Consider the following 25882-nt stretch of genomic DNA (forward strand, 5'->3'; position numbering starts at 1 on the left):
GAGGAAGCATTGGTCAATGGTCGAATAAGGCATGTCTTTCCAAAAAATAGACATATACTCAAAAGTTTATATACCGGTAACAAATGCAAAAATATTACGGACTTCATCCGTACATCCCTTCAACTTGTACACGCTAGTTTTTATAGATTAATTAAATAAGTAGATCTAAGAGTCTCAAAATTTGTATATAAATACCTTTTTTAATTCTACTAATTTTATAAAAAGTATGTTATAAAAAATTTCAAATTTAATATGTATTTTCCTTTTTAACCTGTTTAATTACAGGAAGTTATTATCCGAATTTTTATTTTTCCACTCTTTATTTGATAACCTATAAAAAGAAAATTGTACTCTATTATTCTATTTGTTATTTAAGGTCTTTTTGAATATTTATTAGAAGAATATCTTTGATTCGAAATAAATTATTTGGATGGACATACGTGGTATGGTAGCATAATCTGAAAAAAATGTTACGGAGGTACTGATACAGAACCATCTAGTCTAATGATACAGGAGTACGGATACAAAACCAAAAAAATTGTATGCTGTCTATCTCAGATCATTATTATATATGTAAATTATCTATACATTGTTTATCAAGGCAAGAATTCCTCGGCCTTTATTCTCAAATATAATTCTTTTTTTTTTCTTCATAGATTGGTTTGTTATCGTTCGTCTTTTAACACGTCACAAAATAATAATGAGCAATGAAGTCAGAGGACTTCAGCTGATCAATTCTTTCTCCAGACTTTCTATCTAGTTGCCCTTGATGAAGGTTATGCTTATAAATGTCATTAGCATAAGTGTATGTTAACGCTTCATTTATCCACTTATCCCTGCTGTTTTTTTTATACTGAGTAACTTGTAGAGAAAACTTCATAAAAGCAACATGCAATATCATTTTTCATTTTCATGTACTATATTGTAGCAGTTAGAAGCATTATAATTCTCCCCTCTCCACGACTACTTACTCCTAGAATCAACAATTCATATGCTGCATTTTTATTTATGTACTCTTTTTTAATCATAGAGGGGGGAAAATGGTAAGGGAAAAGAGAAAAAGATTCAGCACGCACGAGTTGTGAAAGTACCAGAGAGAGAAAGAGAAATTGAGTGTGCCTGTTACCTTCTTCTCTCTTTTCTTTTTTTGGAAATCTATGATGGATAGAAAGGTTTAGTTTACTTGAAGTTTTCTATAGGCACAAAGCGTTCTTTTTAGAAGCCATTTCTTTCTTATCTTGAAAAGCTCATCTTCTTTTATGGAAATTAAGAATGCTTCGTATCTACATATTTAGCTGAGTAAATATTTTTGTGTGCAAAGGGTTATATAAATATAATTATAAAAAGAAGACTTAGAATATCACTTTTGATTAGGACTAAAAAGTGAGTAATTTTAATTGTTTTTTTCAAATGTATTTTTTGTACGTTAATAGTTGGGGAAAAGGCAGAGCAAATGTATTAATAGAATATCATTACTTCATGATTTAATATTTGATCTTTTTTTTTTTTTTTTTGGATACATTCAAATTTTATTTGCATAAACCTTTTCTGACAGATAATTATTATATCTGGAATGAATAATATCACTAGAATATGCAAATACTTATTATATTGCATGATTGTCGTTGAAATGCATACAGTTGCCCATAGATATTTTGCCTTTGCGATCTATTCCGAAAAAGTTTTCAATTGTGTATTAATTTAATTTTTGATACGTCAACACAAATACAATATTAAAGAAGAACCCAGAAAATAAGAAATACCTAGTTTATTTTTGCACTTAGAGACAGCCCAATATTATATGTACATATTTAGATTAATTATGTGTTAAACATAATCACATTTCTAGAATGGATTAATATACCCAGAAGTGTTCATCATAATAACTTTTTTTTCCTGGTGTGCACTAATGAGAGAACCAAACCCATGGAGCGCACCATGATTTTTTTTTAAAATTACGTTTACTTATACGATTTAATGGCAGAAAAATAAGTTTGGGATACATTTGGTTATGCAAACGGATTGAGTGACTACCGAGTGGTCCACTAAAATCTAAACACTTTGAATTTTAAACGTCAACAGGATATATTTTTTAACTTACTATAGAATTTAAAGAATATAAATATAGAAACTATAGAATATGACTGGCTGACAGTGGCTTTGAGGGCCTGGGTGTTTGTATGAAGAACACTGCAGGTCTTTCTCTCGATATACACTCAAATGTTGTTGTCGAGGGGATTGATATCATGGCTGAAGGGGGGATAAATTGTCGAAAAATAGTTCAAAAGAGCTCTTGCATTGGAGTTATGGGTTTCTTTGATTACTGATGTCAAAAGTGGCCTATCCAACTTCACGAAGCTCTTACCAATCACTTTTTTGATAGCTCTCTGGACAGTCCCGTGTGAAATCCCGAAATGACTTGCATGGGCCTCATGGACTTAAGGGGATTGGCCAGGAGTTTTTCTCTAACTCTCCTGGGTCCAGTTTGGCCTTTTCAACAGAGCCCTTTCTTCTTCTTCAACGTTTCGAACTTGCTGACGGCTGATTTTGTTTTGTTTTGTAGTTAATTGTTTATTCTTTAATATATCCTAATATGTATTAATTTCAATCACTCAACCTTCATTAATTATTGAATTAGTAAGTGTTCAGATTTCAATGGAACATCCGGTATATTGGATTTACTTAAGTTAGTTTAAAACAATCAAAGCTATGACTAGAAATTTTTGAAATATTTTAGTTTAATTTGGAACCCATTCAAAAGATTTATCAATATAAATTATACCCAGGTTGAAATGGAAGATAATTCATTTGTTGAAAAATACAATCCCTTCTCATTTTTGAGAGAGACTATATATGCTTGCTTTTTAAAAATGCTCCTTATTCCTTTAAATCGTCATTTAATTTTCAATATTTTTCCTCATTCTTTTGAAACATTATTTCCAAGAACACTAACCGCATCATAAAAAGGATGTTTCCAGAGAAAGGATACACTTTATAATATGAGAAGTAATTATTTTTAGTCTACGTTTTTTATCAGGAATTAAATTATTGTTATTGTAATTAAATACTATGTTCGTTTGTTTTTGTAACTATGGCCACCGATATAAAATTTAGTATTAACATACCAATATTTTGATAAATTCTAATAATTTTTTATAAATATTGTTAACATTGTATAGCTAATATTACTAATATTAGATATTCATGTATGGATGGAAGAAATTGTAAAACTTCCTCTTTGAGGCCCTAGTCTGCTCTCCGATGTCCAACCCCGTGCGGAGGAGTGCTGTTATCTCATTCCACTTCTCGTACTGTGTGCTCATGGTGACGACATAGAATTTAGGCTAAAAAATTATAAAAAATATATATTTTAAAGCTCAATACGCATACCTTTATTTATAATTCTGACAAAAAACAAATATTCTAACTAAATATAATACAATCCTTACACATATTTGACGAGGGTAAAAAAATGTACTTGGAAAATCACAGCTATTTTTTTTCTTTTGTTTAATACAAATATTTAAAAGTCCGAATTAACTACCGTTGTCGGAGAAATTTCCCAAAGCGTCGATAAGCATCGGTAAGACCTTCCAAATTTGTTGGAATTGTTTTTATGTTGCATCTGCAAAAATAAATTATCACCTATACTTTTCTTATGATGCCTTCCACCTTAAAAGCCCCATAGTGTAAAATTCTTAATTTGTGATATTTTGGATAAATTGCTTCACTCTTTAATAGATATATGCATTTTTATTTCTCTTAGCTTAAAAAAATAAATGTCATGATAAATCCCTATAAAATACTTTAGTTTATTAAATTTAAAAAAAAGATGTTCATTAAAAAATACAATATAGAAACATTAGGGAATAAGTAACCTGGACAAAAATGATCTCATGGGATCTCTGATAAAAGCTAAATTTTAATTATCGTATCATAAATCTTACATAAATATTAAGAACTAATTTAACCATATAACTAAAATATGTATATTAAGCGTCGTAGTATAAAGGTCTTAAACATATATGTATAGGAAAAAAAACTATATTTTTCTGTGTGATTGATTATTCTGTGATATTGTAGATGGTTTAGTGGAAGTAATACAATACGGAATAGATAAATCGACCTACTTATGATGATTTCATACTACTTCAATTTATAGTAAGAAGTTGAGGAGCAAGTTGAACAAATACTTTCTCTCACTTTTTAGAATGTGATGTATTAACCCCAAAGATGTCTTTAACCAAAACCAAGAAAAAAGAGAACTCCTAAACTATATATTTTTATTTCGTGATAAATATATTATTTTAAACACTCCAATATTTCATTGACATTTTTTAATTAAATAATGGGCTTTAAAATATATATTCAAGAATATCAACAATAGTTTAACCCTCTGTTAGTAAATTGGGATATTTTATAGCCCAATATATATATTAATTCTTCTTATTCCTTGGAATCTTCTTATGATTGTTCATAATTTTCAGTATGCTCCTGCAACATTAAATCAGATTATATGCAATTATTTTAATAATTTCTTGTATAAAAATAAAATTTTTTATCAAAAATATCAATTTAATATTTTTTCTGTTTGTATAAACCCTAAATTCATATGTTAAGATTTTATTAAAACATCAAATATTCATGAAAGTTGTTTTTTTTAAAATCATAATTGATATTTGTGTGTATATAATGGATGAAATAATTAAACAAATTTTAAGAAATTAAAATGACGCGTTTATTATAATCATGCAACTGTTTATCATATAACTAATTAAGTTTTAGTTTTTAGGATTCTTTTTTACTGAGCTCACTAACAAGTTTCACTAATGGAGAGTTAAAGCAGTGCTTCATAAAAGATCAACATATATGTATCTTATAAAAGGAAATGAATTAAAAAAATATGTTTCTATGAAAATAAGATCCTCCAAAACTTTACTAAACATTATTTCAAAAATTGTTATTAATGACTCAAATAATGGTGATACTAGGAGACTTCGATATTTTCTCACGTAGTGTAAATTTTTATAGAACCTCTGATGTAGAAACATATACTTTTAGTTATAAATACTTATAGTTATTATACTAATTTTGGCCAGAAATCAGTGACGACCACAGAGAGTGGGTTGTAACTTCCATTGAATACTACTTTATGCCAAAAATCAGCAATTATATTTGAATATTATCAAGAAAAAATGGACTGAAAATCCATATGAAAAGTCTAAATTTGTGAAATTATCATTCCTTTTTGAGTGACTAGGTACAAGAAAGATCGGATATAAGATCAAAATATATTATTCCTTCGATCTTCAACATTGAAATACGTATGTATAACGATGTAATAACATATTTTTAATACATTTAAGAATATATATAAGAAGACTAGGCAATAGAGGTATGGATTTTTGATAGACAGTGAGGTTCATGCCAAGTTTCACTGAATTCTATGGGTGTTAAGCAAAATACGATTAAGAAATCATATCACAGACTATATATACTGTTTGGCTTCAATTTAATTAGAAACTAAATAATGTTCATTGACGTTTGAATATATTTACATATTATAAGTCTAATGACTGTAATTTGTTAGTGACTTCTGCGCCGGCTTTTTAAAGTTCGCATCCAAATGGATTGTAGAAATCCTCATGATTTGATGTAAGTGTTCATGAGTCAATTTAGTGCTATATTTATTCTTCACCCAATTCATCTCAGAGAAAACTGACTCGTAGAACCGTGTTATAGGAATATTCCATAAACACTAAGATCGAGTTGTTTTTTGCGATAGATATTAATACAATACATTAGGTTCAACAATCACACTATTAATGAAATTAATCAAAAAATATATTAAAACAACTTATATAGGAAAACTCTATCAAATAAATATCCTTCAAAGTTAATAAGAAATTGAATTATTTCATTATTTAGATTTCTGAAAAATAAAATTCCTTATAGACTTTGGAAAGAAGCGAATTATGGATCAGAGCAACATTTTCGCTATTACAAAGAGTAGTTTTCATGTAGATTTATTTATACAGGCATAATGTAATTACAAATTGTATGATATATCTTTATTTTGATGGGCACCATTTCATATAAATTACAATTTATATAAATCTGAAATATATTAAACACGTTCTAACTCAATGGTATGAAACATTATGACTTGATTTCATGGATTATTATTTCAAGCTCCATGAACACAAAATGACTCGTTACAGACCCGTAGTGAGTGAGGGATTCCAAAAGACATACATTCCAAAGAGTCCTCGGAGCAAATCCTACTGGCCAGGTGCCTTTCAGAGGGTATTTCGTTCCCATTTATTCCTTCCCACACATACACTGTTCTCCATTGATGAACACCTATCCCGAATTTGGGGTTTTACTCTCAGGAGGGATTGCATTTCACATTTTTAATTTCTCCTCCTCCTTCTTCTTCTGCTCTCTTTTTCCTGCTATTTTATTGGATTTTTTTTATGAGATCAAATGAAAAATGAGTTAGATCCTAGAAATATTTTCGTGGTCTTATCTCCAATTGACAACGATATAGAGCGTTTTAGGGGATTTTTTTAAAAATTGAACTTTAGACTTTCAGCTATCAAATGAGATTATTTTAAACTTTTTGAATATATTTGCTTTGAAGCTATGAGCCTTTGAATAAAAAGCACATATTTTTCCACTTTAAAATAAGATAACTTGAGTTATAACCATGATAGGAAGGTTTAAAAAATTATTTTATAATCTTTTAGCCATTGACTTTAAAATATAGCAACAGAATTTATCCATATCTTCAACACGGAGGCCTTAAAACAGCTTTGAACCTGAAAAAAAAAAGAAAAAAGTTATGACCTTTTTCTGAAAGCCACGAGGCTCAAAGAGAAAAAGTAAGGCTATACTTGGAATCAAGAGATCAAATTCTTTAAATTGAGTATATGCTGTTCTAGTGCATAAAAAAAAGTATGAGCTTGTAGGATAGTGATTATTAGTTATAAACTGTATACTTTTTCTCCATTCAATTTTGAGGGATTAACAAAAAGTGCAAAAATTTTATTTTTTAGAATGTTTAAATTTTAATTTAATTTTATTTTAAATATTGACTTATGTGCATGGTATTTAAAAGCTTTTGTTGTAAGCTTACGATAGGAAAAATAATTAATTTTCTTCGCCAAATGTAAAATAAGACTTGACATATTTGTGAAACTTTAAGAAATTGTACACATTTAGAATAACCTAATTATACAACAAACAGAAAATTAGACAGGATATATATGTAGTACCTACGAGTATTTTTTATGGCAATATACGTCCCTTCTAGAAGTAGTATTACATTCAGGCGCTTTCTGAAAGTAAAATATATCTTAAATATTTAAAGACGAAAGGTTTAACCCAATACCTTTTTACAGAATTCTTAAGAGCATTCATCTTAAAGATGGCATACAAGAGAGGCCTCGATATTGTTTAATCCTATATATTTACTTTCTGAAAGCATTCTAGTGTTGAATACCGTTATAACTAAAGTAATTCGCTCCGACTTCCGTTCGGTCCAGTCTAGTAGTAAAATTCGATAAAAACTTGTGTCTCAAAATTATGTACTATGATTTCAATATCGATCCATTCTTTGAACTTTGATCTACAATATAAATATGTATCTACACCAAAATGTAGGGCCAGATGGGCCTAAAAAAATCACGTAAAACAGAAAAAAAGTTATGTCTTTGACCAAATCTGAACTCTAAAAGCCTACACAAGTCAATGTTTACTCTATCGAAGACTTGGGTCCTGATACGAGGACCACATTTATATCAGGGAAGTTTGTTCTATCTTATAGATTAAAATTGGGGGAAACCTTAATGTAATTTGTGGTTTTTTAAGCCACTTGAGCACCCTTGACACCTCTTCCAAGAATTATTTTGATATTGTCTTTCATCATAATGTTGTAAATGTTAGGGGTTAACACATCAAGTTGCATACAAAAAATCCCTCTATTGGACTCTTGTCTTTAACCAAAAACCTTACAGGTTACAATTTCTTTTAAAAATTTCGAAAGCCATTTTTAATTGTAAAAATAAAGTTTTTTAGTTTCTTTTTTTAGACTTTATCTATTAATATGTATAATGAATATCCAATTGATTGAAATAGGATTAATTATTGATTATGTGATGTCATCTTAATTTTTTTCTTAGTATTTACCAAAACAAATTATATTGCACCCGGGAATATAAAATTTATTCATCAGAACATTCAATGCAATCAACAGAAATAATTCAATCTTATCAATCTAAGTCTGAACTATAAAAAGCCAAAATATGTATTTAATATACATAAAAGCATTCGAAAGTGAACTATACAAAGATGAAAATAATTATTTATTAGATGAAAAAAATCGATAAATGTCAGTTTACAACTATTTTTTAGTAAGGAAAAAAAGTAGTTGAATAAGCATGATTGAAGAGATGATATCTAAAAATACTAAAACGTTAGATTTGTTTGCAAAAGTTTTTATCTAAGTTCTTTCTTTAAAAACTTATGTCATTATGATTACATATAAAGAAGTTTTTTTTTTTTTTTATAAAAAGAACATTTATGTTATTAGTGGTATAATATAACATAATTAAAAATGAAAAAAAGTGATAGAAAAATACCAAAATATTATTTGACTACTTTTTTTTTTTTTTTTAATTTTAGGCTTTTGATAATTTGGAGTTGGCAATTTTTTTTTGCCCCTATTTAGCAGAGCTGTATTCGATAGCACCTTTTCAGAAGCAAGTCCGAGTAATCATACTTTATTTTTTTAATATCTGGTTGATGACGTTTAAAAAAGTGAAAAATTTACTGATCCAATGATTGAATTTTCAGTCAAATATTCGTTATTTTGAACAAATGAACTATGGGTCAAATCTACATTAAAAAAAAGAGAGAATCTGTTGCCACACTCTGACATAATTTGATAATAATAATGAATAAAGCTCTTACTAATGAGAAAATATCCATTAAATTTTTAACACGCAAATATTAGTCGTAAGTGCTTTGTTCTCATTACAGGTACTTTAAATTCATCATTTGAAACAACTCATTTCATTTTTTGGGTAGCAACTTGAACACTTTGACTATAAAAGTTACAACTTACGTACAAAATCACAATATTTTAATAACTTATAGATAACGAAAAATCATAGCTATCTGGTATTTTCAAATTTAAGTCCTTTTATATTATTTGAAATCAAGATTTTTAAGTTTTTGTTTCTAAATTGAGTACTTTCTTTTAAGTCAAGAAACTGACGATTTTTTTTTTTTGCTAATGGTACTAAAAAATGAATGATTTTCTGCAAATAACATCTTGGATTTGGTATTTTGAGCACATTTTTATTAATGTTATAACTGTCCTTAACTTGTCCTATAACTGTCGTTTGCAATACTTTAAGGTAAATCGTAAGAAAATCACGTTTCATTCTGTTTATTGATTATATATGATATAATGAAGTTTTTGACTCCTAAAATTGTCAAAATGCTCAAATCTACGATTCCAAAATTCATGTTTCAAATATGATAGTGATGTCATTATGGGGTTTAGCATATAATCCTAGAAACCTGCTGTAATATAAGACTCAAGTGCACCCGCTACAAGTGGGTAGAATAACTGAGAAATTACAAAACTTCAAAAGGCCATTTTTCAAACATTTTTCATATTTTTATGAAAAAATAACAACAAATTTATTAAATTGTCATAGTCTAATGTATACTTATACCTAAAAAAGAGATCTGTGATAGGCTTGATATAGAAATTAATTAATTTCATAAAGCTTTATGAATTTACAGGTCTTATTATTTTTTTTGATAAATATTTGTCTATTTAAATTTAATAAATATGTGGGGTTTTCCTAAAATATAACATATGGTCGACAAATGGCCTTTTGAACTCATATTATGTGATTGTAGTAATTTCTCAGTTCCACCACCCCACCCCATTTGTAGTGGACGTGGTTCTTGTATTATATGGATTAAGTGAATGAGCAATGATTTTGAGGCTTATAATCTGCTTTGTATAAAAATGAGTGACCTATTCACTATAAATATAATAACTAATGATGGAAATGTGGTCTATTTTTAGCTGGATCGTTTCTTTGGAATTTATAATCTGAGAAGTAGATTTTCTTTTCATCAGCTGTTGTCATAATTATTTATTTCTTGAGTTGTCAACTTCCTTTTCAACAACATTTAATTATATTCAAAACCTGATAAAACATTTGTATGAGCTCATATAAGACAGAGGGGTAACCTAGGGATTTGTTGCAAAGTTATAATAATTGTATTTTCCTGGTGGACTCAGAATATAACTGAAGATCGACATCGGAGTAATTCTTACAAATGTTCATCTTTATATCTTTGTACCTCTTGCCCTTTGCAAGCTGTTTGTAGTTGATCTACTGTAACTTCATGACAGCTTAGCTACTTTCGTCCTAATTTATTTTTTTTTTAATTGAAAGGGTTGCTATGTTGATTTCCGGTTTTTTAAACATACTCAAAATAAACACAATTTTTATCATGAATGATAAGAATATAATTATAGACTTGTTTAACCTTATCTTTTCAAGTTAATCGGAAATGATGGAAGATGACTAATTACAACTGCTTCTCTTGCTTTCATATTTATGTAGGTAGCTCCAAATTTCATGGCCTTCATTTAATTTGAATCTAGATGTAGCTGTAGGGAGAATTTTCTTATGCATTTCGCTAATATGATTAATGATATTTTACAAGGGTATGGGTTAAACTATAGATTCTTTATTACAGGGAGATGTAATCACAACAATAATTTGGGAAAGAATGAATAAATAAAAAAAAGATCAAACGCAAAAGGTGTTTTTCCTTTTCTAAGCTCAAAACGCTAACTCATTGAAACTTGCAGCCCAGCTTATTTACCACATACCATTGCTAAAATTGAACTGTTTTCTCTTGAATTACAAATCATTTATATGTTTGAAAATAAGTTTTTTAATCGAAAGGAAAAAAAAATATTACCCTTTCTTTTATTAAAAAGTTTTACTGCAAAAACACAAGATGAATAAATTCTATATCTGAAGGTAAAACTAATACAAGCAATCATTCATCTCAAGTCAGTCTTCTTTTAAAGATTTGAAAAGTATTAATTCTCTCTTTTTCTATATATATCGATAGATAAAAGAAGATACCTATAACATCTTGGATTAATAGTCTTGTTGAGATCAATACTTGAGATAGTTTTATAAATAAATTTGTGCAAATTAATCAGGATCTTAAGCTTGAAAAGAAGAATATGACAGTTTAATAATCAAAGTATTCATCACAAAATAAACAAAGGCTTTATTAAAAACAACAGATACTTCAACTCCAAAAATGAATATAGACACATCGTCCTAGCTGAAGATATATCTAAAAAAATAAAAATAGCACATATTGTTATAATATACAAACAGATATAGTTATGTAATTTAGATTTAATTGGTAATAGGAGAATAATACAAGGTTCCTAATTTATTTTCCAATGAATCATATTTTCTATATATAGTAGGAAAACCCATTTATCAAAAAAAAAAAATCCAATGAATCAATAATAACGATGATTATTGAATAAGAATATACATAGCATTAATGGATATAGTAAATAATTAGAAACTATATATTAACATCTATTAATTATTATAGAAATAAGAAAAAAGCATGTCCCATAGTTCTTGTAAAAACCATAAACTTGTTTTACCGTTCAAGCCCTGTAGTAAAACTTGTCCAGTGTTAATAATTGGGGGCATTTTGGACAAGGTTGCCAATTACTTCCAAAAAATACTAAAAGAAAGAAACTCAAAAAGTCAACTCCTGTACGTCGTATCCATTTTCTTCCTCAAGATCAACTCAGTATTCTTACTTCATTCTCCCGTTAATGTTAGGAGTTTACGGTCATGTTATCATATAGGAAGGAAGAAAAAACATTTTTGTCAAGAATCAAAATGTATTATAATGGATTATGAAATATTCAGGGCATTAAGTAAAATATAAATGTAGAAACATCCTCCTCTTAGCTGACCCAAGATATACTTCAACACTTATTCCATGATTAGAATGAAGGAATCACCGCTCTTCTCAACTTCTGAAGAGCAATCTATTGCATTCATTTAATTCATATTATCACACTAATAAGATACACATGTATCAGAAAATAGGCCTACATAAAAAGATTTTTCTTACTCTGTAAACATTAGATATGATTTACATTTATTTTCCATTAGTTTATCGCTCATTCAATATTCAAATAATACATATATATATTTTTAATTATTAATATATTATACGGTAACAAAATTCATGTACAATTAGCTTAATCTTTTTAAATGTACTATTTTTCTTGAATTATTTTATTCGAATAATTTTAAATATAAAATTGTATCAAATACAACTTGATGCCTCCAAAGAGAAAGAAGGCTATTTGAATAAAATAAAATTTATAAAAAAGCTGAAAATCCCCATGACATGGCTAGAGTGTTAGAATTAAATTTCCTTTGGATCAGTTAATCTTAAGAACAAGAGGATTGTTACCACAAGTCCACATTGAGCATATTTTACAATTGCACTTTTAATTACATGAGTTTTGAGTCTAGTGTATGCTATTCCATATAAAGGAGGATGCCTTCCATAGGCTTCGAAACTTTTATTGAAGAGAATAAAACTTTATTGAGGAGGTTTGACGACAAAAGGTCATGGAAAAAGCATTGTTATTTATGTTTTTGTTTTTTTAAAAAGCACCCACGACATAATTTAAACATAGATATAAAGTAATATTATTTTAATCGGTTGGAGCAATTTTAAAACTCAACGCAACCCAATTTTTTTTAAATGTATCCACCTTCAATGAGCATCGTATACTATTTTATTATTTATTGGAAGTAGTCTCCATTTATTTCAACTAATTTTAATGTTTTTGTTGTTTGTAAAAATTATTAAAGTTTTTGTTACATTTTCTTTATAAATTTATACCAATGATATTGGATTACAAAAAATGACGATTATATATATATATATATAAAACAAGAGTAGGATAATTGTAGAAATATATCTGATCCATACAAATGTTAGATATAATTAAAACTATTAAAATAAGATTTTAGAATAGCAGAACTTAATTTTTACTCACAAACTCAAGTCTTATATATGATGACAAAAATATACCTTAAAGAAATAGATTTTTTATAGAAAATCAAGTTTAAGTCCTTTTCATGTAGATATTTATACTCAAAAGAAAATTATTTTTTTAAGTATTTCCTATTTATTTGAATAAAGTCATGTTTCAGAATTTGAACTTTTTTTTGTTCCAGAGTTTTAATGATAAATTTATTTTTGCTTTTAAGTCAAAGAAATCAAAAATGAAAAATAAAAAGTTTGCATATCTAGTCACAAATTGATTTTTTATTTCATATTAAATATTCAAACTCATTTCTTAACATTAAAAGCAAAAAAAATATGTATATTCGGCAAATTTCCACTTTCCAGTTTAAAAAAGTTGTCGATATTTATGCATTTGAAAAAATTACTTGCATATAAGTAAAAATGAAGAAAAAAATACTTTCATTTGTTTGGTTTGGCTTATATTTTCTTAATTTCAGTGATAAAATTAAAATATAATTTTAGATGCATATAGGGACATATTGAATGAGTAAACCCCAAAATAAATTAGAAGGATTTCTTCTCAAAATGAGATTAGGATGGATTGGCATTTTTCCACTCATTAATTTTAATTTGTATATATAAATTATTTTTATATACCCTATTTCAAATTGTAGTTAAAGGCTGCAAAACTTAAGATCACAGTAAAAAAAAAAAAAATATATTTAGTATTTCACATTTAATTTTCCCTAGACAAAATGAAGTCACTCAAATGTTATATCTTGGAATGTAAAAATTGTCGAAAAATCTCGTGAACATACATTTTCTTAAAAGTATATACTGGTAACCTGGTAGATATTAGTGTCCTTAATCATTATTTCTTCTTATTGTTGAGGAAGAAACAGTATATATAGTTTTTATTAAAACTGCCAACATATACGAACTTTTATTTTTTATTTACACTCACGATAATTTTGACAATTTTCACATCACTAGTTTTCCTTTGACACTTAGTAAAAAAACAACACCTCTGGTAAGCCGATGCTAGGGTTTAATAATGAAGTAGCTTAATTTGTTTGAGATACTGCCCTGAGTGATATTCAGTGAAACTCTTTTGACTACTCTACTCCAACTGACAACTGAAAAAACAATTATTCTTTATATTTCGTTCCTCTTTTCCCAAAAGTTTTTAATATTTTCAATAACTCTAAATCCCTTCGCTTCAAATTTTGCTCAAGTCTTTCACGAATATACCTATATACATACTTACAGTCGAACCCCAAATAAGGAACAACAAACTACTTTTAATAATATAATTTAGGTTTGATTTCATACGTATAAACTATAAATGGGTAGAAGAGGAATTTTTTAGAGCCCGCGGGTCCCACATTTTGTCATTCTGTAAACCTGACATTTAATTTAACTTTATTATTGAAGATATATAATTATTTCTGTTCTTTAATAACATAATTGTAGAATCGATTTTATTTCAATGTATTAGATTAAAACTTAGAAGTTGCTCTTTACGGAAATTACCTACAAAGCTTTCAACATATTGAATATCATTTCTTTTGTGGAGTAGCGCTTTGTAGTAGACCCATATGTATTTCCTCATTTATGTAACAACTTGTAATAGTAGTGATAAAATTAATCACCTTTAATCCCTACTTTCAATGTTAATTTCTAAAAAAAAGTTACTCACACCAATTTCATGGGTATCTTTCCTATGTTTAAAAAAATGTGAGCAAAATTGAATGTGTAGCAGAGAATCGTTAGAAAGGGAGGGGGGGCATTCTAGACTATTGCGTACGACTTGAGAGGCCTGGAATCGGGACGCTATTGTTTGGTAGTAAGAAACCTGTCATTAAAAGTGTAAAAAACTGAACTACTTAGGGATTCACTAGCTTAACTTTGTTGGAATTGCAGGTTCATTATACAGAGCCCTAACCGTCTCATCACAAGTGCAAATTCGTGTATGTCGTTTAGTTACTTTGTTCGTTAAGTAAGGGTCTGCTGTTTTTTGTTTTTTTGGCTAAACACTGTGGAAATATACAATACCACAACATTGTTTTCATTTTTTAGTACCTTGAAAATGTCACATATATTTATTTTGTACATGGGTACTCATAATCTCATGATGAACAAGAAGTAAATATTTGAGAAGATATCAAAGTAATTATGCATGATTATATAATTACATAAAGAAAAAACTGCCAAGTTTATGTCATGCAGTAAATAATAATTCAATTTTATATAGCTTAAAGTATTACATTTCATTGTAATCAAAACAATGAAATACTATTTATAATCTATGTATAATTCTGTCACAAATATGTGAAACACATATACTATATTATCTTATATTTTACTTGGGTAGAATATATGAATTTAACTTCTTTACTTTTCTGGGTGTTTGGAAACCCCAGTTTAAAAAAATACCATGTTTTTTATTTTTGCTCCTTTTTCAACAGAAATTCCAGATACCCAACGAAATTATGTATTTAGCTTTGCCCAACTGTTACTAGAGTATTCTAGTAAAATTTGTTATTATAATTATTATTAATTGTTTTAACTCTTTTTGATCATGCTTTTGAGAAAAATAATTATGGATTATAGGATCATTAATATCTTTGTTTGATAAAATTTTTAAATAAAAGCGAAAGAAGAAAGACACATTTTTATTAGATTATTCAACTTTTATTTTTCCATAAAATATTAATGAGATTTTTTTTTTTTTTCATATAATATAATTATCTTTCATTTAAAGACAGAAAAGTAATAAATTGAAGGTCATTTCAACTATGATTTTCACATTGTATTGGTATTAAAATCTGAAAAGTACATTTTTATCAGAAAATAAACGATATAAAAAGTTACTTAATGTTCAAATTGTTCCTCAATACAATTTGAACAATGTACAAACAATAATATCCGATAAATATACATAATATGACTTATGCTGTTTGGGTGTTTAAAAATCAGAGGGTCGTATTCATGTCAGGGTTTGGTGGAACAGTAACGAGAGAATGAATATACTTATAGATGAGAAAGAGGTCATTCTTCTCCTTTGTAAATTTACCTTACTTCCTTTTTAAATTGGTTCTGAAAACATACCTACATATGATGTATGTTAGAGGTGTATAATATATGCCCAAGAAAGGTCTATAGACTTTTTGTAGTTATAACCTGAACAGGATTTTATATTTTCAAGAGCTGTTATCATTATTATTTAATTCTTGGTAAATCTAAATATAAAGTAGTAACTAAGGCCTGTGCTCAGGATAGATCTTATCAATCGTTGAATATTTGTTATTATCTTAGAGACCAGCTCTGATAACATCAAAAATATAATTTATAAGACTGGAACAGGCAATGAGTCATTTTGACTGTTTTTATTCATGATATATTTAAAAGTCAACTTGTGTATGTTGTTCTTTTGGGGAGACTGGGACTAAAGAGATCAAGATTCACACAATCCTGAAAGAGCCATAGCTAATGTGTCATCAACAGAAGATTGTTGTAGCGGGTGGCTCATATAAATCTGAACTGTTACTAATTTAATAATTAATGAAGGTTGAGAGATTCAAATAAATTAACATTTCGATATATTAAATATAAAAATTTAGTATCAAAACAAAACAAACTTAAGCCCTCCAGCTGACGTAAAGTCGAACAAATGACACTTGAGCGGGATCGACGAATTTCCATTCGCGTACTTCAAGCAGTTTGGCGTCTCCCAGGATGACTGTCTATACCGTCAGCAAGTCAGAAACGTTGGAAAGGAAGAAGAGCTCTGTCAAAAAGAACTGGACCTAGAAGAGTTAAAGAAAAAAGCTAAGGCCAATTTTCTCAAGGCCATGAGCGCCAATGCAAGAGATCTCGTGGCTTTACTCCAGACTGCCTAAAGAGCTATCAAAAAGTGGTTGGAAATATCCTTGTGAGGATGGAGACACCACTTTTGACTCCAGGAATGAAAGAACCCCATCTCCTCCGTTGCAAGACTCTTCTTCAATGAGTATTAAGATTTCTTTTGAAGTTTTTTTAAAACTTTTGGCCCCCTACAGCCCTGATGCCAGCCGGAGGGGAAGACCTGCAATGTACGTCATCCATATACAGTATACTGGTACGTATGCCAGAGGACTACTCCGCCGCAGGCGTCAGGTCTTACTTACTTCACTGCCTGGAAGCCACCATTTCCGCTAACGGCGTCGACATTACTGATTAAGAAAGCTCAGACGCACATCTATTTATAGTATTAATATTGTTAAAATTCTGTTGTTAATTAATAAATTATATCTTGTTGATGTTTAAAATTCAAGTGTTTAGATTTTATGAACCACTCCGTAGAACATATCGTGGAATAGAAAACTTGCCTACTTCTCATATTTAGAAAAAACCTTTTGATATTGAGTGTTTCTACGATCTCTTTGCATTTTTCCCCATTCAGAAAAAGATACAAAAAAAAAAATATGCTTAGAATCTGGAAAATATATATAGGCAAGGTATATTGTATACTTTTTTTCTTTTATTTTAAGTCTTTCAAGGAGATAAATTACAACAATGAATGAAGTATATATTGTTTTGTTTTTTCCCAGAAATTAAATTTATGGGCTTCAAAAACAAAAAAAAAGTCAGGTTTAATGTCAATCTAATTTTTTTTTACCGACTTTATTATTTTAAAGAAGTTACATATAAATAAAATAGATAAATAAACATTCTATTTTCAGAATAATTCTCTAAACAAAAGTAAAACATACTAAAATATATATATACTTGCAAAAGATTATCCAGCGTTGATCGGGCCAAAGAGGGAGAGGAAAATCACATTAAAAATGTTCAAATAAATTGAGAAAATTAAAAAATTATCCAGAAAATGAATGATTCGTTGCTGTCGAAAAAAATACTGATTAATATAATTCTCTTGGATTCTTCACACAATACAAATCCACTTATGTAAGATAATCTACAAAGTCTCATCATAGAAGCAGTACTTGATTTGAAGGTCATTTTTTTGGCTCCTGAAAAAAACAATTTCACCGATCTCCTTATTATTAGCCCATAACTTTTTTGATTTTGAATAAATTTAGAAAACGTAGTTCTTGGTATAGTTGTTTTTTGAAACGTCAATCACTTTTTAAATTATAGCGTAATCCCCTATCTAGTCTTTCTGAGCTGCAGAACACGGTTTTGTATTTTGGGTATGGTATAATCCCTTCAAAATGGTTCAAAAGAGGGGTCCATACAAAATTTCAGCAGCCTATGCCAATGGTGTGGGCACAAGTAAAGGTCATACACACACACATCTCCTTTTATATATATACAGATAATCTTGCATATGATTTTATATATCAATTCATTCACAGTATGTTTCCTCTAAAAGTATCGACAATAAAAAGTCATAAAATATTTAAAAAATTCATAAGAGACGGAGTAGGACTTTGGTCACATTTAAAATAAAAGGATAAGTAAGCGGCAATATTTATTTTGTAGATCCGAAAATGTTTTTAAATTTCTTATAACATCAATGAAGGAGGCAGAATATCAGGCTGCGGCTGCAATCTGAATAATTCTGATTTTTTCAGCTCTGACAGACTCCAGATCTCTACAATCATGCTTTAAGAGATGGATAAAGGCAGACTTCATAGCTCTTGTTTTGGTAGGGAACTTGGAATTATTGAGGAGAGACACAAATAAAGTGACAGGGCAGAGGTGTCCGCAGTGGTTGGTGTTGATGGGAAGGAGCCCCTCGCCAAATCAAGGAGTATTTGTCTTTGACTAGAAAAATTATTGCTCTGAAAGAAAAAAATAAATGGTATAACCGAGTCATTTAAAAAAAATGTATATTTATTTTTTTTTTTTTTTAAGCTGTGTTGTAAATTTTGCCAGCGTCCTTTCTAAAAAAGTAATAAAAATAAAAACCCAACGATATTTGAAATTTTGCGAACAACTCTCTAAAAGGAAGGGGTATTGATTGAACTCATCTTGAATAGAAGCTTATAAATCAGAGCTAAATTGAGTTATTGATCTTATATTTCATTTTTGAGTTTTCCATGATTAGGTTATTTGACATATTAAATTTTATTCAAATCGGATAAAAAAATTAAGAAATTGTAAATTTTTTATATATCTTGTGTATAAGTTGCAGCCAAAAAAAAAGAAATGAATAATTTTTAATGAAGGATTTATATTCATTGGAATGAGGATAATTCAATTATAGAATATTCATTGAATGATCATTATATTTAATTATGTCATTTTTGGATATTTTTACACAAATTACTTAGTTATAAGTATTCTGTGGCACATTATAAAGTTCAAATGCACAGGGTTGATATTACTCATCAATACATAATAATTTTAATAAGACAAAATGAAATGATAGTAATCGTAGCTCATTAGACTGACCCATGTAGTAATTGAATAAAGGAATTTAAAACAAAGAAAATGCTACTTGTATTATATGCGTATATCAGCTGCAACTTGTTAAGTTTATGTTTAACATAAATTCATTTAGTAATAATTTCATAAATTCCAAATCACTATACAAAATGTGTAATTTTAAACACTTTTTTAATGAAAATATATATAATTTATAAATATTCTAAATAACTTTAATAAATAACACAGTTATTTATAATTTGCTTTTATAAGAACTCATTTTTAAGTTTTTTTTTTTTTTTCAGTGGCCCAAATGCTCTTAATGGACGCAGAATCATTGAAGAAGAAGGGAACCGAACATCAACAACTCCTTGCCAATGATGGTAGTGGTGGTTTTAGCTTAAACATTAATAACTGGAGGATTTTTGGCTTGGGCAAGTATAGGTTTTTAAGTATATAATAGGTAGGATGGTAAAAAAAAATGAGCTTCTCTTCATCAACTTTCAGCATTATGTTGTACTTGTTGGACACATTCTAAGGGCAAAATTGTAAAATATATTATTAAATACCAAGTGTCAGATATATATTTCCTTATTATAAAAAAATGGTGATAACTAAAGATTGCATCAGTCTATTCATGCCATTTTACAAATGGCTAAAAATTCGATAAATGTTGCTTTATTTAAATACAATTTTGATTTTAATTCAATCACTGATAGAGACAGACAATTGCCTAAATGTCATCCAACTCTTTTGCAGGAGACCCTATCGAAACCGACACTTCCAAAAAAGATTGGTGTCGACAGCAATACTTTGCTTAACTAACCCGATGATAATGTTATAATTTAGTAAAATGGTACCCCTGTACACTTGGACAATTTACCCAAGCACTTCTTTGGCGATCACATGTATTTTTGGAACAAAAGCACATTTAGCCAACTCTTGGACATACTCATACAATTAGTTGTTTAAAGTTATGAAATTAATGAGAAAATTCAATGAAAGCAATTGAGTAAAGAGTTTCTTTAAGAATTAAAACAACTGTATTTATTTGTCATTATTGGTATTAAGTAAAATTAATAGAAAAATTAAAAAAAAACTTTTAATCCCTTAAAAATTTCAAAAAAATAGGATTGGTAAAAAAGGATAGAAGTTTCAAAACTTGAGACAAAACACTTAAATTAGTTTCAAATTTTGTTCTAAAGATTTTTAAAGCTTTATTATGACAAATATTAACATATTTTTACACTTTTATGGTATCGTTCAATGACAAGTAAACGTTCTTTGTTTTTTTTCTTTTTTTTAATTTGGTAAAGATGAATAATTAAATCAAAATATAATTATTTCTTGAATGGGCATTTCGTATGCAAAAAGTAAACTTTTGTTCTGTATCTTTCAGGTATTTTTTTCTTAATTTATCTATTGCTGGGAGCTTTGGTTTTTTCAGCCATCGAAGCACCAATAGAAAAATCTGAGGCGGACACACTCCTTGCTAAGAAACAAGAGTTTCTAAAAAGTCATCCATGTCTTTCTGGTATATTATTAAATACTTGAAATAACCAGACTATTTGTATATTTACATATGTATGTAATTTTTTTAGAAAGATCCCTTGAAGACTTTATTAGCGCTGTCGTCGATGCAAATAGTCGTGGCGTAGCACTTGGAAGCAATGGATCCTTTGTTCAATCCTGGAGTTTTGGACAGTCATTTTTCTTTGCCAGCACTGTTGTGACTACCATTGGTAAGAGTGTTTAAGCCTTTTTTTCAGTAAAACTATTAAATCGATATTAAAATATACTAATGTGAATATTTTTCTGGGATATTTCAAAAGGGAAAAAGGCAATTTTTTTTACAAGTATGGTAATTTGTATAAGGATTTTTCCTCACAGGATGTTCCAGAACAATGTATGTCCATTAATATATAACTGTAGCACCTTCAGAGTTGTATCCATGGAGATAAAATACATAGTGTGATGATATTGAGTAATGGTAAGGAAAATTCATCGACGTCGCGACAGCAGACGAGAAAAAAGTAATAGTTGCCCAAAAAATTGAAAACATAGTATTTCCCGCTATAAGCTCATACAATTTTATCAAATTATAGGGATAATATTAGCATCTGATTGCTCCTTATATCACATCACCAAGCATATCATTACATCACTCTTATACTATTTAAATACCACATATATAGTCCAGCATTAAAATTGCCAATTTGTGTGCCATATTATTTTACATGCAGAACGGTAACCTTCAAGCTACAACTGATCATGCCTTTAATTCATCTCCTAAATCAAACCATATAGTCACACTAATTAAATTATTTCAAAATTTGATGCAGGCATGAAATTATATCATTTGGGAAATGTGAAAGTGAGGGGATTCAAGGAACCAAAGTTCGGAGCATACTCGGGAATTTGACAAAAATCAGGATTAAATAGATACTGATTCTTGAATAGAATTATAGTCAGAATAATCTCTCAAATTCATCATTAATATTTTAAAAAGGCTATATGAAATTATATATAAATTTAAAAGTTTGACTAAAATATTAATACTCTTCATAAAATAATCTGTTCAAAAATACTTTAATCACCTATTCACATTTCTAAATTCATATATTTATGGTAATGAATTATTTCTATTAGCACAATGAAAATATTTGAAGGGCCCTCGTTTTTTAAACATATCTAACTATTATGCTTTGTTCAACTATTTATTTTATTTTAACAGCGTCAACTACTCCTTTACAGCATCATTCTATGTATTTTATCCAAGTTTGTACTCGGTCTAGGTTCAGCAGTTTTATCGGTCCCGGTCTCGGTTCTTTCATTTTAACGGTTTTGGTTTAGGTTCAGCTTTATTGGTATCCGTTATTTTTTATATATATGCCATTTTTGTTGCAGACACTTAAAACTAGGGGCGTCGCTAGAAAATTCGGGCCAAGGAAATTATATTCAACACAAACAGGACTGCAGTTACCTTATATGCAGAGTGTGTAGTACCCCAAGTTCCGGCAGGGACGCTAAAAGCTCGTATAAAGGGGACCTCCGTTTAAAATTTATTAGTTTAAGGGGAGTTTGGCATAGTGATGTTTGGGACACCCTGGCTTAAAAAATATTATAGTTATCATATTATAGGGCCCAGACAAGCTTAGTAGCAGACCTAGGTCCATAATTTACCCACCCCTTCCTCTTGTATTTACACTGTCTGGTGCCTAAAATCCCTTTTCTATATCCTTAAGTAGTCCTTAGCTATTTGGGAACTCAGATACAACTGTATCACCTTGCAACTAGAGAACATTGTCATTGCACACAAAAAAAAACTCATACAATTGACTACTTGATTAAAGCTAATTAATTTTTTATTATATATGTTGTATTTTATTTATATATTCTATATAGGAACAAAAGCACAAGAACCGAGACCGATACGCAATATAAGTGCAGCCTCGGTTCCACTTTGTCGGTTTCGGTTTTAGCAGTTCATTCTTGAACTGCTAGAATCGCAAGACAGCTTAGAGTACAACCTTGATTCTATCTCTATGCATGTATCATATACATATATTTTTGATAGTCGTGAGCATCATATTTACAATGACCTTGAAATGTTACAGTAAACCTCTATCAGAAGAGCGAAAACCAAATATAATAAAGAGTAACTCTTATAATATTTGAGAATTCAATAGAAATACCTACATATTAATCATGGAAATAAATTAGGAGTTATTTTGTAGAAGGGAAAAAAATACACCAGTTAAAAAAAAGGGATTTCTAAATATCCTAGGATCATAACGGAAGTTTAGTCATTTAGAAGTACCACTACTTTTTTCTTTAGGTATAAAAAGTTCCAGTCCATAATTAAAGAAAATATTGTTTATCATATACTCGATTCAATTGCGCCCGAGGAATATATATTATTTTTTTTCGGGTGGGGGAGGGGGCTAATTATTATTTCATATTTATATTTTTTTAAATTTCTCGATGAGAGGGGGGGAGGTTATAACCCTTTCATACCCCAACCTCCTTATGGACGCCCCTGCAATTTAAAAGACTCTATTTGAACCAACTCAAGACTCATAAATCATAACGAAAACTCTTAACATTATTTATGACTGTAAAGTGTCTTAAGTCATTTTCAAAATTGGAATATAAACCCCATTATTGACTAAATAATTGAATTACTCGCGCGTTTCTAGGTCCCCTAATTAAACAAACAAGTACAATTATCTTTTTACTTTGACGCAATACCAATATTGACATAATTTAAATTAATAAGTAATAATTTTGTGAAATTCTATTCTGTTTCATTTATATTGCAGGCTATGGTCATCAAACTCCATTATCTACTGAAGGAAAAATATTTTGTATTGTTTATGCCCTCGTTGGAATTCCAATGACACTTCTCCTCTTATCAGTAATAGTTGAAAAAATGATGGTTCCATCTAAACAACTTCTAAATTGGATGATGGATAAAGTTGGACATATATATACTCCGTTTACTATAAGACTTATACACTTGTTTATGGTAAAGATTGCCCTTAAGACTAAACGATCAGATTGTTATAAACTATTTATTAAAACAAAATATGTTTCACAATAGTTTCATTAGATGAATCCAGGATCGAATTTACTGAGAGTTAGAAATAACTCAAAATTAAAATTAGTACAGTTTAATTATTCATTATTTTTGGAAAATACATGTCTAAATATCACTTCAATATGCAAATATAAAATAGTTATTTATGGTGGTTTTTTTGTAAAACTTATCAAAGCAATTAGTTACAGTTCGATCACGATTTTTGCATATAAACAAATTATGATAAATTGTTGTTTTTTTCCTCATATATAACATGACTATCTTTATACTTAAGAAAATATATAATTTTTTTTTATTCCAGATTATCATCCTGGTTTTTATCTTTCTCTTCATAATCCCAGCAATTATTTTTGCCAAAATTGAGTCAAATTGGAACATGTTAGACTCAATTTACTATTGTTTTATATCCCTTACAACTGTTGGCTTGGGAGATTTTATACCGGGAGATACACCCGGACAAAAATGGAGACCTTTATACAAAGCATTTATAACGAGTGAGGATATTAAAATTATATTAGTTTCACAAAATAACAGAATTTTGTATTACCCATAACTTAGTTTATCTTTTGATTGGTGTAACGGTTATGATGTTTAGCCTCTGCGTCTTTTATGACATTCCACAATTTGATTTTAAGCTGTTTTTCCTTCTCCCATCGAATAAAAGCAATCTTGATCATATTAAAGAAGAGCTTCATATCGCTCCTTGTACGTCATCGAAGTCAGACACAACATCAGAAAAGATGAGGCTTAAATCCGGGAATATGCCACAGTATAACACAACATCGAATATACCAGAGGAAGTGAGAGTAAGGCTTTCATTGAGAGATTGTGCAGTTTTTATATTTACTTCATATTTATTTTTTGTATTTTTATAGGAAGGTCAACATACAACCATTGTTCGTGCTAGATCCAGGCCAACAGATGATGACGATTCCCCTTCATCAACGAATGAAATTTCCCCTGCTCCTCTAGGAGCTAAATAATTTTTTTTTGTATATATGTGTTAAAACCTATACCTTTTTTTAAACGCCATAAAGCACTGAATAATCAAAGTCCATATCCCATTTTAAAAGTATAAATGATGAAAATCAAAAGAGTGAATGTTGACACATTTTAATACTCTTCCTTTTGCACAAGATATATTCATGTTTCGACTTATTATAATAGTTTCCTTCCTTACAAAGACATCGACCCCTAGTACTTTATTGTCAATTACTTAAAATACACAAATTGATTAGTAAATCTTATAATGTTTATATATATCTAGTTTAAAAAAAACAATAGTGTTGATATTTGATACAGTGTACATTCTAACAAACCAAAAAGAAAAACTCATTAAACACGTATAAATATTTTTATCCAGCCATATTTTTTCTTATTATATCGATAAATATCATATCCAATCATTGATACGAATTTAATAGTTGAAAGGTATGTATGCACGTTATATTTAAATTTATATTTCATAAATTCAATGTAGTTTTTTATTTTGTTAATTTAATATTTTTATTTATTTGTGAAAAAAAAAAACCCTTAAGATTTAATAAAAATTACGATACTATTTTAATCAACAATTGTATATACAAGTATTTGGGGGAATATAACATGGACTATACTTGTATTTCAAAAAAAATTCAAGGTAATAAATTAAATTTTGCTCATAAAAATACGAAATCAGCCTTATAACATTCATTAGATGAATGCATGGTCCGAAAATTTTGATCTTTTAAAACTAGAATCATTGTTAAATCTAAACATAACTTTATTAAAAGT

The 25882-nt window shown here is 28.7% G+C and overlaps 1 protein-coding gene across 2 annotated transcripts; it reads left to right on the forward strand.

Moving 5' to 3' along the window:
- The first annotated feature begins 1076 nt into the window (after positions 1 to 1076).
- Positions 1077 to 25676, forward strand: LOC121129519 (potassium channel subfamily K member 1). Of its 2 annotated transcripts, none has more exons than XM_040725240.2 (8): positions 1077 to 1383; positions 19815 to 19943; positions 20909 to 21043; positions 21111 to 21251; positions 23832 to 24037; positions 24411 to 24603; positions 24668 to 24915; positions 24985 to 25676. In XM_040725240.2, coding segments are annotated over exons 1-8 (1161 nt in total). In that variant the 5' UTR covers positions 1077 to 1382; the 3' UTR covers positions 25093 to 25676. The 2 variants fall into 2 exon arrangements, with proteins under 2 accessions (XP_040581174.1, XP_040581175.1); XM_040725241.2 differs by having other exon boundaries at positions 1177 to 1299.
- Positions 25677 to 25882: the final 206 nt, after the last annotated feature.

The sequence above is a fragment of the Lepeophtheirus salmonis genome, chromosome 14 (assembly GCF_016086655.4).
Source record: "Lepeophtheirus salmonis chromosome 14, UVic_Lsal_1.4, whole genome shotgun sequence".
In the NCBI taxonomy this organism is placed as follows: Eukaryota; Metazoa; Arthropoda; class Copepoda; order Siphonostomatoida; family Caligidae; genus Lepeophtheirus; species Lepeophtheirus salmonis.

Bases quoted from the DNA above. Each gene is read 5' to 3' on its own strand.
- LOC121129519 (XM_040725240.2), top strand. The intron at 21,044-21,110 runs GTATATTATTAA...TAATTTTTTTAG, and splicing joins AAGTCATCCATGTCTTTCTG to AAAGATCCCTTGAAGACTTT. The intron at 21,252-23,831 runs GTAAGAGTGTTT...TTTATATTGCAG, and splicing joins CACTGTTGTGACTACCATTG to GCTATGGTCATCAAACTCCA.